Source organism: Stegodyphus dumicola, chromosome X2 (genome assembly GCF_044657685.1).
Source record: "Stegodyphus dumicola isolate Sdum_Otavi_A_Nest chromosome X2, ASM4465768v1".
NCBI lineage: Eukaryota > Metazoa > Arthropoda > Arachnida > Araneae > Eresidae > Stegodyphus > Stegodyphus dumicola.
Window position 1 is genome coordinate 26438182 of NC_140781.1, and position 14845 is coordinate 26453026.

Genomic DNA, 14845 nt, shown 5'->3' on the forward strand with positions numbered 1-14845 from the left:
TGTTATACTCTTTACGAATAATTTTCTCAGCAACTTCATGTATCAATCAATGCATAAAACCTTGGCAGAAAATTCTGCTTCATAATAAGAAATTAAATTAAGCTATAATGAGATGAATTTTCAATTATAATCTTGATTTCACCTCTACTATAGTAAATAGGGGTTTTTTATTACTGAATACTCATTATGCAGTAAGGGGCCTATTATTTGATTATGGCAAAGCACACTAGCTTATATGAAGGTGGTGGCATGAGTTTCTATTATTCACCTAAGATTTTTATCTGGCAAGATGGGTTACAGCCAAAAACATCGCAGACAAAAGAATGCAAGGCAAAAATGCCATGTTACAAAAAATCGTGGGAGAAAATAAAGCAGAGATAACAACTTGGTACAAAATATCGTTGAAAATAAAGCAGTTAAAAAACTTCGCAGTTTAAAAATATCGTCGAAAATACCGTGGTAAAAAATAAATTACTTACAAATCATTGCATGATGATAACATCGCATATATATGTTTTTCAGGCTTTAATAATTGTAAATGGATACTCGCATAATGATTTGTGAGTGCAAAAAGGAAAGATGGATAATTTTCACTTTCATATTTTTTTTATAAACTAATAAACATTTAAAAAAAACAGAAAAAGAAATTTAAACATACAAGAAATAATTTTCACTATAAGAGTATCAGATTAACAAAAGTGAAGAAAATAATCTCATAATTAACTTAGCAATTTTTTATAGATAAGGTCATGCAGTTACTGACCTTTCTTTTTCTAGTCTTTTTTAGATTATACTTTTCATTAAAATTTACCAGTAAAACTTTATAAAAAAATAATTTATTAATGACCTTAGTTACATAACTGTGTCAAGTTAAAATTCCATTAAGTGCTATAAGTTGCATTAATTTTCTATGCTTAAGTTTCCAGTTTACATTTTCAGCAAATATTCATTAGTAAATAAAAGATATGAAAGTAAAAATTGTCCATCTTGGACTCACAAATGATTATGCAAGTATCCTTTTATATAATTAAAGGAAACACTAATTACTGATAATATTCTGAAAAACGCATGTCTACAATGATTTGCAGGTACTTTATTTTTTACCACGGTACTTTTGACAACGATGTTTTGAAACTGTGAAGTTTTTTAACTGCATTACTTTTGGCAACGATAGTTTGTACCATGACATTTTAGAACTGCAAAAGTTTTCTCTTTGCTTTACTTTCTACCATGATGTTCATGCCTTGTGTTGTTTTCTTCATGACGTTTTTGTCCACGATGTTTTCAGCGGACACCAGCAAGATGACAACCCCATCACTGATAGGTAATACATTCCACAGTACTAACTTCTTTCAAATAGTTCAATCTATATTTATCACTTGCATTACTCATTATTTCAAATACTTTTAACTACTGGTATTATTTGCCTCTTATTATTAGGTTACAAAAAGTTCCATTTAATGAAATAGTTGATTCATAATTTAAATTACAGAATAATGCACAAAGGATATCTGAGTTGATTGAGTGCTTTTTATGAAGAATATTTTAATATGGGATGGATTACATATAATTCAAAAGAAAAGATTTTAAAAACACATTAACTTATTATGGCAAGTACTCCACAGAATATTATCATTAATCAGTGGGTTCATCACCTTGCAGTTTTGAATTTTCTAATTGTAATAAATTACTTTGAGAAAAGAAAATATATATATGGCTTATTCCTACAACAAAAGTAAGGCATTTTATAGCACGAAATTGCTTATAAATTTTCTTAATCATCTAAAAAAGGAATAGTATTAGTAAGAAAAACAGACTGCTATTAACTATACTTAAGAAAAGGGTAGTATTTGTAAAATTAATACAACAGTAATTACATAGAATTATTTTGTAATGGAAATAAATTAAGCTTCCTTATGAGAAGTCAAAATACAACTATACCTATAGCAAACACATGAGGTGGAAGCACGCCTAATGATTTTCCTTGATATTTAGATATTGTCTCTGAAGAATATAAATTCTTGATTTCAAAATATGGATTAACTGCTACTAAGATATTTGCCACATATGTCTGCAAGGGAAAAAATATATATATTAATGCACATACTTTGAACACTTGCAGCACCTAAATATTACATTTTAAGTCTATTTAGATCACAACACCGTATATCACATCTGTACTCTGCATCATGTTTTGAAATTTAAAATATAAAATTGAGTACAACATTCAGGCATTTTACCAGGCACAAAAATGATTTATTTAACCCTTAACCATAACACTGCAGTTTCAAAGAGCCTAAAAAGAAATTTATTGAAAATCAGAATTTTTATTAAATACAACCAACATCGCAATAATAACAAATTTGTTTTTAACTAACACTATAACATGTTGATAATGGCCAATCATCCGGCACCTGACAAATCAGAAAGCTAATGCAACCAAAAATATTTTAGAATTTCAGATAATTTTTCACCCTGAAAAATTAAACAAACCAGAGATTTATAAAGCCATTATACAACTTGCAAAGGGCATGATAGCCAGACAGTGTGATTTAGCGTCAATAATGGATAAGCTGGATGTCACAACACAATCGTAAGATTTTTTACCTTGGTATTATGTAAACCCAATCAATTCTCAAAAGCCGGCTTAATTTTTTCTAGTGATAAGTTAACTGCAGGTTGCTTTTCCCTCACAACTTGAAAAATACTGGCATTTTGGACCTATTTTCCACAGTAAAGCAAACAATTTCCAAAATTATGAGATCCTGGCATCAAGAAAAATGTGCATTAATGGACATGGTTATGCAACTTCATTTGAAAATGGATAAAAATTGGCAATTCAGAGTTAAAAGTTATGATAAGCGATTTAAGTTTTTTTATATGCTATATCTGTATCTTACATCTGTTGATTATTAACTAAATAAAAAAAATGATCTGTTCCTTTAAACTTTCAGCTAGAAGGAAAGGCACTTTTTTGGCAACACTGAGGCCAACTTTCACAACAGATAGGATTTCATAAGCAGATAAAATGTTTTACTTTTACATGTTTAACACCTACAAAATGTCAACTTTTATGTTGAAAATGCATTTTTCAAAACAATCTTACATAATTTTAAATGCAGGCATTTTATAATAAAGTTCATAAATAAAACTACTGTTTTTGTAATTTTAGACTGGAAATTTAAATTCACTTAGTTTTTTTACATGCTCAGATGTCCAAAATTTTCCTGTATCCAGTAGTTAGCATTCTTGGTGCTATCACGATACTAGAATTTGGAAATATTTACTGTACTAATGTCTAGAAACTTTCAATATGTTTCTTTTCAGAGAAAATATTCAATACTGAAATTCTAATATGTAAGTAGCAGATTCTTGCCATTTGGAACACAGTTCCCTAATTTTTTGGCTACACTACCTTCTTCTGATGATTATTTTTCTCAGTCCTTCGGACTTTCAGCTGAGGCCTTTGAACTTATTTAGCATCCCCACTACCCTTTCAAGTGTGATATATTGGATGTCTTTTGAATGTAATCTGCTGGCTTTGACTGAAAATGCATAAAATTTTTTAGGTATTTACTGTACCTGCACTGCCTCAAATTATTAATTAAAACTCATGGTATAATATCGAAACAATTAAAGATTTCTGAGAATATTTAAAAACTGATAAAACTTTAGATTAATAGTATAGAATGCATAGTGGTATATACTGAAAGAACATACCACTTAGGTGCATTAGGTATCACTGTAAGTATGGATTTGGGACCATGATTTAGAATATTAGATTGATAATTTGCGAGTTTCTTGAAACAGATGAATGAAGCTACATGCAATTGAATTTACACATTTGTTTCAAAAACAAATCAAAAATCAAATTTTTGAAACATATTTTTATTCGTATTTGCATCTAACTGTCTCTCGGACCAATAACATCCAGCCCTCAAGATCTCCTTAGCATCCATGTTGGGAAGCTATGATGTATTACACTAAGGTAAAAAATACTTAAGACCTTTAACAAAAATGAACACATATAACAAAAAAATTCAAAGAATTAAAAAATATGCAAAAATACAGTACTTTAAATATTCAATTTATAAGCTTGTAGATTTTAGATGAATAGTCAAGTTATAGAGGTTTCCGGTACAGAAAATATAGACAGACTTATAGATAGACTTATATGTAGACTTCTAAATAGATGAAATATAGGCAATAACTATGGGGAGGCAGAAGATGATGTTAGCGGATATTGTATCAATCAGATGCTTTAATTTTTACCTTTTTTTTATTTTAATTTTTACCTATTTACTCAGACAAAACATCTGAGTTCATCAAAAATAATTGAAATTCTAAATGTAAAAATCAACAGTTTTTTGCACAGTTCTCACTTTTTACACCACTCCTTAATATTATATCTACAATTCTTTACTTTCATCTACTTATTAATCTGATGCATATTGATTTGGTTTCTCTAATGGTTTCAGTTTAGGTAATTTTAGACAATGTCAGTTCTACCTCTGCTAAAAACATTAACAATAACCCATCAAAATTAATGGCCTGAGTTTTTCTGTTTATGTGCACTTTAAAACGGTCAAATCAAAGTCAGAATCAATATAAAGATTTGAGAGAGGTGCTTATCTTTGCAGGTATGTGTCAAACACTTATTGAAACTTTGTATTAATGACTTAGAAAGAACATGAAAGTTGAAGAAATACAGGACAAGTTAAGATTGCTCTTATGTTTGAATTCTCATGGATTAACTTGGGCCATTGTTCTTAAAACTACTGAGACAGGAAGCGCAAATTCATTGCTGACATAAAATTTTGCCTAACAGGAAATGGTCAGGAAAAGTTGATATGATTGTCAATGCTATGGTTTAAAAAAAAAAAAAAAAAAAAAAAAAAAAAAACACTTTTCTTATGTTCTAATACCCATCTATCATTCAATTTTTCCAGGTATAAATGGTTTAATCTTACAAATACCTTATGTGATAAAGATTATCCATATTTCCATCACTTTTTATACAGATAAGAGTAACTGTCAACTAACTGATAATATGATGCACAGTATTATTTATAACACATACAAGGATGGAAGAAGAAATATGTGAAAAACATCAAAATGTATCAGAATTTGCACAGATGAACACAAACCACATAGTCAAAATAAGTACAGAAAGGTACAAAGACACAATGAAAACATATAACACCAAGAAAAAGTGCCTCAAACAAGATAAAGCTCTACACACAGATAGAAAAGTACATTCTGAAAATATGTTCCAAATAACAGATGTGCTTAGTGATGATTCGAAAGCAAATGATAAAAAGCAGATCAACCATTTTGGGTAATAAGTAATACGATTCAGCAAGTGCTCAAATTCTGCCCAGGAAACCTGCAGATAATGTGAAATTAAGTCCTTAGTCCTTCAATTATGAATGCCCTAAAAATTACACATTCTCAAAATGCCGATTATTAATTCTCGACACAGTGGTAGTCATGCTGACTGAACAATCTGCAAAAGATTCCTGCTGCTATTATCTGTGTCATACAGCTGGAGAAATGCCTTCTGGTAACACAGGAACACTAGGTAATCCAATGTTTTGCAGCACAAGCATTCATAACAATTGTTCAGTACTAAATACTTGCATGAATATCACAGCTTCTGAGGAGTCTTGATGTATTCCACAGAGTTTCAAATACATGCATCATGATGGCTATCTATGTTCCAGTCCCAATACAAGTCACATTTTCATCTAGTTATTGTGATAAAATCCAAGTTACGATTGTCACATTTGTTTTTGCAGTAACAGAATACAATGACAAATTATATTATAAAATTAAATTATATTATATTAAGCCTATAATTAAGCATATCTGTGAACAAGAATATTCTGTAGTGAACAAGAATATTCTCAACACCACCTCAATCTTTAATCACTGTCCTGATGTAGAAAAGAGAAGGAGGGGGGATCTGCAACCCTCAGAAAATCTCAAAATGTAGCTTAACAGACTAGCTTTCTCCTATTATATTTCCACACTGCATAACAGATTGCAAACTGCAAATATCTATATAACTTGTTGGCATAATTATAGATTGAAATTTGAATATTGCCTAGTTAAAATTTTCACTGTGTTATACTTCCTCTTTGCAGGTTCAAATGGAATGCAACTACATGGCATAGCATTAATTACATTAAATGCACTACATAATTTCAACAAAGATGAAAACTAACTGCTGTTCTTGAAACTAGTTGGAGAACATGAGGTAGTACAGTAAAATGTTACTTTCTCTCCTCATTAACAAAAAACATTCCTAACATTAATAAATGCAAATTTTGCACTTTTAAGTTTCAAAATAATAAAGACAGTTGAATGATTTTTGAAAAGAATGAAATGACTATAAAAACTGAATTCACATATAGGGTTTAAAAGAAATGAATCGCTTCTCATTTATACTAATTGATTTCACTATTTGATTACAGCTATCTGCTTATGTGAAGGAAGTATTGGCTCATATTTATGAGAAAAATTACAAAATTCTCATATAGCTGTCTTTTTCAACCACTGGGAGTAGATTCTGAAATGAACTACATGTAACTTGAGGTTTTAGCCACTGCATCATTAGTCAGCCTTTTTTATGTACCTACGCAAAAATTTAGTGACTTGAATAAATAACATAGAATGTAACTATTCTTAGAAAATATAAGCATGCATTTCAAAATAATTAGACAAAAATACTTAATGAATAATTTAATTAATTAAATAACTTAATTTTTTTAGAAATGGCCTAAATTATTTCAGCACATAATTTAGGTCATTTCTAAAATAATTAGTATAGTTAAAATATTGAATGTTCTCTCGGTTTACACACAATTGAACAAAATGAAAATATGTTCTCAAAACTTTAAGAATATCAAAAATAACAAATAATTAAACATTTTTTTTAATTGTTAACAAGATTTTGTGAAAATATAATGTGGCTTATGCTAGGGAAATATTAACAACATAAATTTTATAATACACTGAGAAGATGCACAATGCAATCAAATTAAAAAAAATAAAACTTAATTAGAAATCAAAATATAAAAATACAAGGAAATATTAAAAAATATATAAAAATACATACATATATTTGATCTCTATTGTACCTCAGCCGAATATTATTTAATAATGTAGCTTCATTTAAATGCATTAATCCACCTATAATTTAGGGGAAAAAAAGAAAGTGAAAAAAATTTTTAATAACAACAAAAAAAAAAAAAAAAACAGCAACACCCTAAAGTGTGGCAACAGATGAAGCAAACAAAAGTGCACTCTGTCAAGGATGTACAATGCACAAAAAAGAAAAAAAAAGGGAGGCAGTTCTACATCTCCCTTTCTACTGTGCCGATTGGTGAAATTAAAATTGCGTTTTTCATATCTCTAAAGTGCGACTTAGGATATGTATTAGATTTACATACAGTGTTGTTCTAATACAGGTATTTTGACACAAAAATCGGACTTTTCTGAAATGACATGCCAATTTTTTAGTGGTGTGCACTACTATGAGGCATTGTAATGTGACAATCTAACCAAATATCTATCTAGAAATCCTTAATTAAATTTACATAAGCCCAATATTTACTGGCCAGAATTCTTAGTGATTGTATATTGCGAATTATACCCTAGCATCAAGAATAATTAAACATTTTACTTACTCAATAACCCACATGCATGAGACTTGCGGAGACACATTTCTTTTTCTAATCTCACATTTATTTTATCAAACACATTTTCTGGATTAAATATGGAACATTTATCACACACATATAAAATATCAAAATATCATAACTTAGAACACAAAACGTGTGAACCTAAAATGGAATAGCAGACGAAAGCAGAAAACGTGTCTAGCAGTCGACCGATCTCAATCTATTCACATCATGCATATATGCAGTTGAAATTTTCCCATATTAATTTAGTGCAGTGCCCATATCATTGTTGTCCATGTGCAAGATCTTTTTTTTTTTCACTTTCACATTCTTTTACACACTTAAAATAATCACGTGGTCACACATCGCTGGTAATGCATCACTTTCTGGAGTCGAACACCTATATATAATCTGCTTGAGATGTTTTAGAACGGTATCGTGGCAGATGGATTATAACACTGAGCATTTCCATCTAAATAAATAACAACCTTTAGTTCAGCTTCCTTTTATGCAAAAATACGATGACACTCCATGTGAAAAATATCAGGAATGATGAAACTCCATTAGCGTGACATGCGGGAACACAAAACCGCACCATGTGGGGCGTCACGAATTGCCAAGCGACTGCCGGAAGGTCAAGGGCAAAGAAGGGAAGAAACCAGTCTGACCGGTGCTTAGATACACACGTGCAGTTCCATGATTACGATTAAAATATGTGATGCTGGCAAACTGTGTGGTGGAAAAGTTACTATTCTCACATATACTTTGATTCTACGACTCAAATTATGCCAAACTGCCACGCTTTGTAAAAACTGCACAAGTAGTTTTTAAAAAATTAGCTCTCAAAATTTTCGCTCCTCAGTGTTACCTGAATCTGATATATATATATTAATATCTTGTTTTTTTATTAAACTTACTTGATTCCTTCTTCCAGAATTCAAAATTTAGGATTAATCCAAATATAATTCGCACATTTTTTATGATTTATTTTTAAAATTTGTATTTTAAAATTTGTATTTTAAAATATTTTTTATAAATTTTTCGAAATTTTTTTTTATAAACCTATCAAATTTTAATGTCGTCTTAAAGTAGATGTATTTCTAGGCACACCTGTAAAAAATTAGAGTTTGTATTCAAAATTTTCTAAGATATACATGAATTTACATATTAGAGCATTTTGAAATTTGGAATCTTTTTTTTTTCAGCGACAATATCGCAAAACGATAATACGCACTTTGTTAAAATTATTTGAAAGTATGAACGATGACTTTTTCACTTGTCTACAATGAAAAAAAGAAAAGGAAAATAGGTTACAACAAATTAAGATGCTCATCAAGTAAATTAATCTTGGCGAAAACTGAAAAAAATACAGCAAGATAATTTTTTGAATTTCTTCATAAATTTTGCACCAAATTTTACAAAATTTAATATTTAGGCATAATTTCAGTCATAGAATGGAAATACAGAAAAAATTGGCATGTCATATTTTGGAAAAAACCTGATTTTGTGTCAAAATATCTATGTTAGAATGATGCTGTATATAAATATAATACAAAATCCTAAGTCACACTTTTGAGACATGAAAAGAGAAATTTGAATTTCACCAATTGGCCCAGTAGAACAGGAAATATAGAACTGTCCCCCCCCTCTTTTTTTTTCCCACAGTGTACATAGTATCGGCTTAATCGAAAAATAAAATTTTAATTCTATTTCGTAATGACAGGATCACAGAATTTTTTTTCTAATATTTATAGACATCACATTATTACATTACTTACATTACTGGTCATAAGTTTTCATTCTGTGAAGTAGTTCTAAACCGCTATTTGAAAATCATTACCAAGCTTGAAACTGTTTTTTTTTTTTTTTTTTTTTTTTTTTTTTTTTATGTGTGTTTTTTTCTAGTCCACTGAAAATAACAAAATTGCCATGCAACCAGCCCTGCCTAGAACTGAACTAAGGGTGACCTACACTGTTCAGAGACTTCAGTGCTCGGCCACTGGTGGGCTTATGAACATTGTGAAATCAGAGCCCAGATCTTAAATTTCAAATGAACAACTTAATATGATTCTGAGAAGAAAAATCATTCTGAATACAAATTATGATGATGAAATGCAAGATAAGAAATTACATAGGCAAGTTTAAACTAATCCTAAGTTTCCCTCTAAGGAATACATACAGATGTCGCATCCGCGAGCATCTGGATATATCCCTTAGAAGAAAACTTTTACAGAATGCAGTCCATACTTCATAGCTTTATAATTTTTTTCTTCTACTACATCTGAACATAGTTATTGTTCAGAATGGAGATAGCTTTATTTTTATTCACTTTTCCTTCATGTAAAATCATAATGCAATCAGCTGAAATCATGTACCATTATAAAGCATCCACACTTTTCAATACATTTCTTGCACTAAGAATAAAAATTCTTTTCATGGACAATTCAATGCTGCATTAAGTTTTTCCTTTATATTTAAGACTTTCTGTATCCTATGAAAGCAAAGACATGGTGATATTCCTTCCTATGCTGAAAAAGTAATTTATCTTCTGTTGTTCTGTATCACAACGTTCTTCGAAAAGCAAATTTTTTTCGAAAAAGCATGCCTTTCTGAAATGATTTTTGCCATGAAATGACAAAAAATAAACAAAATGACAACAATTTTGTTTAAATTTTCTCTTGGTTGATAAATATTAGATACAATCCCATTAGGAAACAAATGTTTCATTTACATACATCTTCTCTTGTGAATGAAATTATTCCTTTTATGTAGAGTTGGACGATCTGCTCTCAAACTGATTCCAATTCACTTTAGTGAGTGAATGATCAGTAATCCAGTAAAACAGAACAGTAGTTCAACAGTTTCTGGAGAGCCCTTGTTGGCAAGCGTGCCAAAAAATGAGATTCCTCTTATGTAACCACTAGCATTTTTTCGTTTATTATTTACCAGAAATGTTTCTGACCCTGTATTTTTGTGTGTGCTATATATGTGCGCTTCTGGTTTGCTTGCAATCTATCTTGTATTGAAAAAACAAAACATTAAATAAGCAGATGCATGTTGGCAAAACTGACCACTTCTTTTTGCAAATGGATCGAGTCCCCCCATCCCCCTTTGGCTTCTCCTTCAATGTCCAACTCAGCTGAATCTCCATCCAAGATTTGACTCACTCTGAATTTGGATTTAGATCCAGCTTTTCTTCACCCTTGACTGCTTTACAAGTCTACAAGTAAATTAACATAAGAAAGCCGATTACAGTAAATAGATAGCGATGTATTTAAAAAATTTCATTTGCTTTAAGCAAACTTGCTGAAATGTAGGAGAATTTAAAGAAGGATAAACTCAAATTGAAACATGAAGTACCTACTACGTGGAATTCTACCTATGATATGTTGAAAAGGTTTTTCTTAAAGAAAGAGCATATAATTTCTTCCTTTGCTATATTAGGTGAAAAATCCTTTAACTTGTCAGATCAAGATTGGAATATTGTGAAACAGACAGCAGAGGTTTTAAAAATTTAGAACAAGGTAACACAAGAAGTGTCATTAAAACTGTTTCCCTTTCCAAAATAGAAATTTTAGTAAGATTAATCACACATCAGATGAAAGCTTACAAGGGCAGAAATAAAGGCATGGGGTTGTTACAACAAACAGAATTGTTAATTGATAATCTACTGAAAGGGTTTTCAGAATCATTCTTATCTCTAACAGCAAGCTAGTGATGCAGGCAAAGTTCCTGGATTTGAGCTTTAAAAAACAGGATGATCTGGAAATGATCTGGAATTGTGAGAATGTTACAAAACTGTTGTAGTAGTATTGAAAACTTGAGGTGTGCATTGTCAGATGCCCCAAATGCAGCAATCAAATCGAATCGTAACATCTTGTGAGAACCCTTCCATATGGGAACAGTTCAATGACACTATCAACAATTTTCAAGGGACAAAGGACTTGGGATCTGCTGCAATAATGGAATTAAGATTTATCAGAGGACCGTTTACCTAGAAAGAATAACCCCTTATTGTGGTGGGTGTCCCAGAAGCTACTATATCCCATGGGGTATGAACTTATTCTAAAACGATTATGCATCCCGGCTACTTCAGTGCCCTGTGAATGCCATCTTTTTTAAAACAGGCCAAATATGTACTGAGGGGGGGGAACCACATGTCATCCGAGAAGTTCACTAAAATTATACTCATATACAAGACCTTGATTAGTTTTTATGGTGGACCAGTATATTTCATTACATCTTTAGTGTTACGTATTTGTGCATTGTATTTTTTGTAGTGTTGGTAGTTTTAATGTTAAGTATTTTTACAGTTTGCTTTGTAGTTGTAGCAGTGTTTGTATTTTACAATGTGCTTTGTAGTCTTTGCCAATTTTAGTAATAAAATAATGTAATCTTTAAAAAAAGTGAGTTTAATTTTCCTTATTTTTCAACTTTTTTAGCATTTTTTTCCTAGAATTTTATTGTTAGTTAGTTCTATGTAAAAAGATGATTTTAGGGAATCTCAAAACTACAGTTGGAAGAAATCAGTCCAGGAGTGAGTGGTTTGATTGATTCCACTGAGCCCACTCCTTGTTCAATTCTTTCTGTTTCCCCTCCCCCATCTTTGTGCACCACTTTTGATCCACTCCATTCCAAGTGCATTCAGCAATGTTGCTGTTAGTGAGCTGTGAATCATAAAAGAACTGATTCACTTCAATGAGTGAACAGTTCTCATCTGATCCCTTAAAAGAGTGGTTTTGTCCATCTCTACATTCATAGTCATCCACACCATTAAAGTATATTTTATAGTCTCAGCCTTTTTAAATATGCTTTTAATTTCACTACTGCAAATATTATTTATAACGAAAAAAATTTATTTTTGTAATCTTATGGACATAATGCTCAAATTGACCACTGTTATGGTTTTACAGACATCTGCAAACTCCACCCCAAACTCTTTCATTTCTGAAATTCCATATGCTGCATATTAGAGCAGTTTTAAAAAACTTTATATAATTTCAACTTGATAGTTAAAATACAATGGAAGATACAAAGCCTAAAATTGGTGAATGTAACCATTCCCATGATTCTAGTGTGAATATGGCACAAAGAAAATATTTTCAATTTAAATGTAAAATTATTTTCTTCCTTAGCTCTGACAGTAAGCACACAATTTTATATTAAAAAAGATTTCCAAATAAATATTATTTATGGTAGAAATTTGACTCAGAATTCTGAAGTACTTACAATTATCATCAACATCTTTGTCATCAATTTCTTCAGCAGCATAAGTGCTTTCATACGGAACGGACCGCACCTGTAATATTAAAAAGGGGGGGATTAGCTATCAAATAGAATTTTTAGCAGTTTTACTTTTGTGCCCAAGATAATCAGTAAAATATAAAATATTACATAAATTTGATACAATTTATGCATATTTTGTTCCCATACAAATATAACATCAATAATAGGTGATTTTTAACATAATAAATAACAAAGTTTGTAACTTATTTTCTGTTACTTAAGGCAAACTAAATAGTAAAAAATAAATTTTAGGAAGAGTACGAAGTGCGAACATTTTTTTCATAATTTGCACACACCTGCTCCAGCATTTCTGACGTTCCAGGAAGCATTTGTAGAATGCCTCTTTTAGAAGCACTGAGGGAATACATATTGGAAGCTCGCACTCTTCGTTATCATACTGACCCAACACCTGGATTGATAATATGCAGAACCACTAGGTGAACATTCCATTCACCTCTCATTCATATATCTCGTACCTCCGAAAAGCCATGATATTATTATTGATGTTTTAATGGCTATAGTTGAGCCATATCTTTGAGATTTCCGCTGCCCTACTCTTAAACAGAACATTGTGAGACTATACGTTGACCATGCTATCGTACATTTCTTCAATGCATAGAGTGTTCAAATCTTGCCTTGCCTAGCATGTTTACCAGACCTCTGACCAAATGAAAAATGTCCGGTCAAAGATTGTGCAGAGAAAAGCATGGTAAGAATCGCCAGCCAATAAAACCAAGAAACTCTGACATAAGAACTAAAGTTCCATGGATTGCTATATCTTAAAATGCCATTGAAAGTCAGTTCAATACCATGTCCAGCTTTAAAACAGATATTATTGTTGTTGGAGGCAGATGCTTGAGTTGCTGATTTTTGCAAATTCCTTATCTTCAAATTATCTGATATTTTAATTATTTCATCTTTACATAATAACACACACTGGTGAAAATAATTAAAACAAACAACTCAAAAAAAGGTGCTGAGTTAATTCTATTCAGTGAAGTCAAAATTAAAAGTGTTTAGTAGGTAGCTAAAGGTCAATGTTATCACATACTCCGAGGAGCTTCTCTTTTGTTACTCAGGAATATGCAATTCCACCCCACCCCATTCTTTCGGAAAGTAAGAAAAGGAGTAAAAGTAGATGATTCAAATTTTTACTGCAAAGGACAGTGCGGATAGATGGATACAACTTCTGTCTGCATAAGGTAGAAAATGTCACTAAGAAAGCATATAATGTATTGTAAAAAATAGCATACAAATAGGAGAATGAAACCAACACAGGCACAGGTCTATTAAGACCTAAAAGTGGCCAAAGATATCAAGCCAGGAATATGCAAGTGGTTTCAAGATACTGGTGTGGTATGCAGAAGACTAAATCAAGGCTGAAAATCTGCCACAACGATCAGGGCCGTTTTTTTGCAACGACTGCGAAAAGAAATGAGGAAAACTGATGTCAACTCAGACTACAAAGGAGTCCGCTGTAGCTACAGAAACACCCACAATAAGCCAGAAAACATCTGTAAAAGGCAATGGTGGAATCAAGCCATGGGCAGATATTCTGAATGGCCAAACTGACCTATATATTTTTAGCAGTGAAACTATGAATGCTTCATGGTGAATACTGTGTTACCACAGAAACTTCTGGGCAATATATAGCATATAGAATTGCTGTGAAGCTTGAATTTCATTCAGGGGGGCCACAAACCTTATTAACTTTTTCTTACATATCTCTAAAAAGTTGTTACATCAACTTTTCTCTATCCATTTTATATCACACTGCCTATATATTTTTTATTTACTTTTTGAAAAACTAGGCATTCTGCATTTTGAAGATATGTCAGTCATGATAAAATAAAGATCTTGTAAAAGTTCTATAT

General features: G+C 31.0%; 1 protein-coding gene across 3 annotated transcripts in view; it reads right to left on the reverse strand.

The window, feature by feature from the left end:
* jar (Myosin heavy chain 95F jaguar) overlaps positions 1-14845 on the reverse strand; it is a 111872-nt gene that overhangs the window by 81774 nt on the left and 15253 nt on the right. For all 3 annotated transcript variants that reach the window (XM_085809416.1, XM_085809417.1, XM_085809418.1), the window contains exons 3-5: positions 12915-12984; positions 7121-7194; positions 1942-2071 (exon numbers count right to left, since the gene is read on the reverse strand). In XM_085809416.1, the coding sequence (XP_085665542.1) occupies positions 1942-2071; positions 7121-7194; positions 12915-12984 (274 nt within the window). The remainder of the gene's footprint in view (positions 1-1941; positions 2072-7120; positions 7195-12914; positions 12985-14845) is intronic.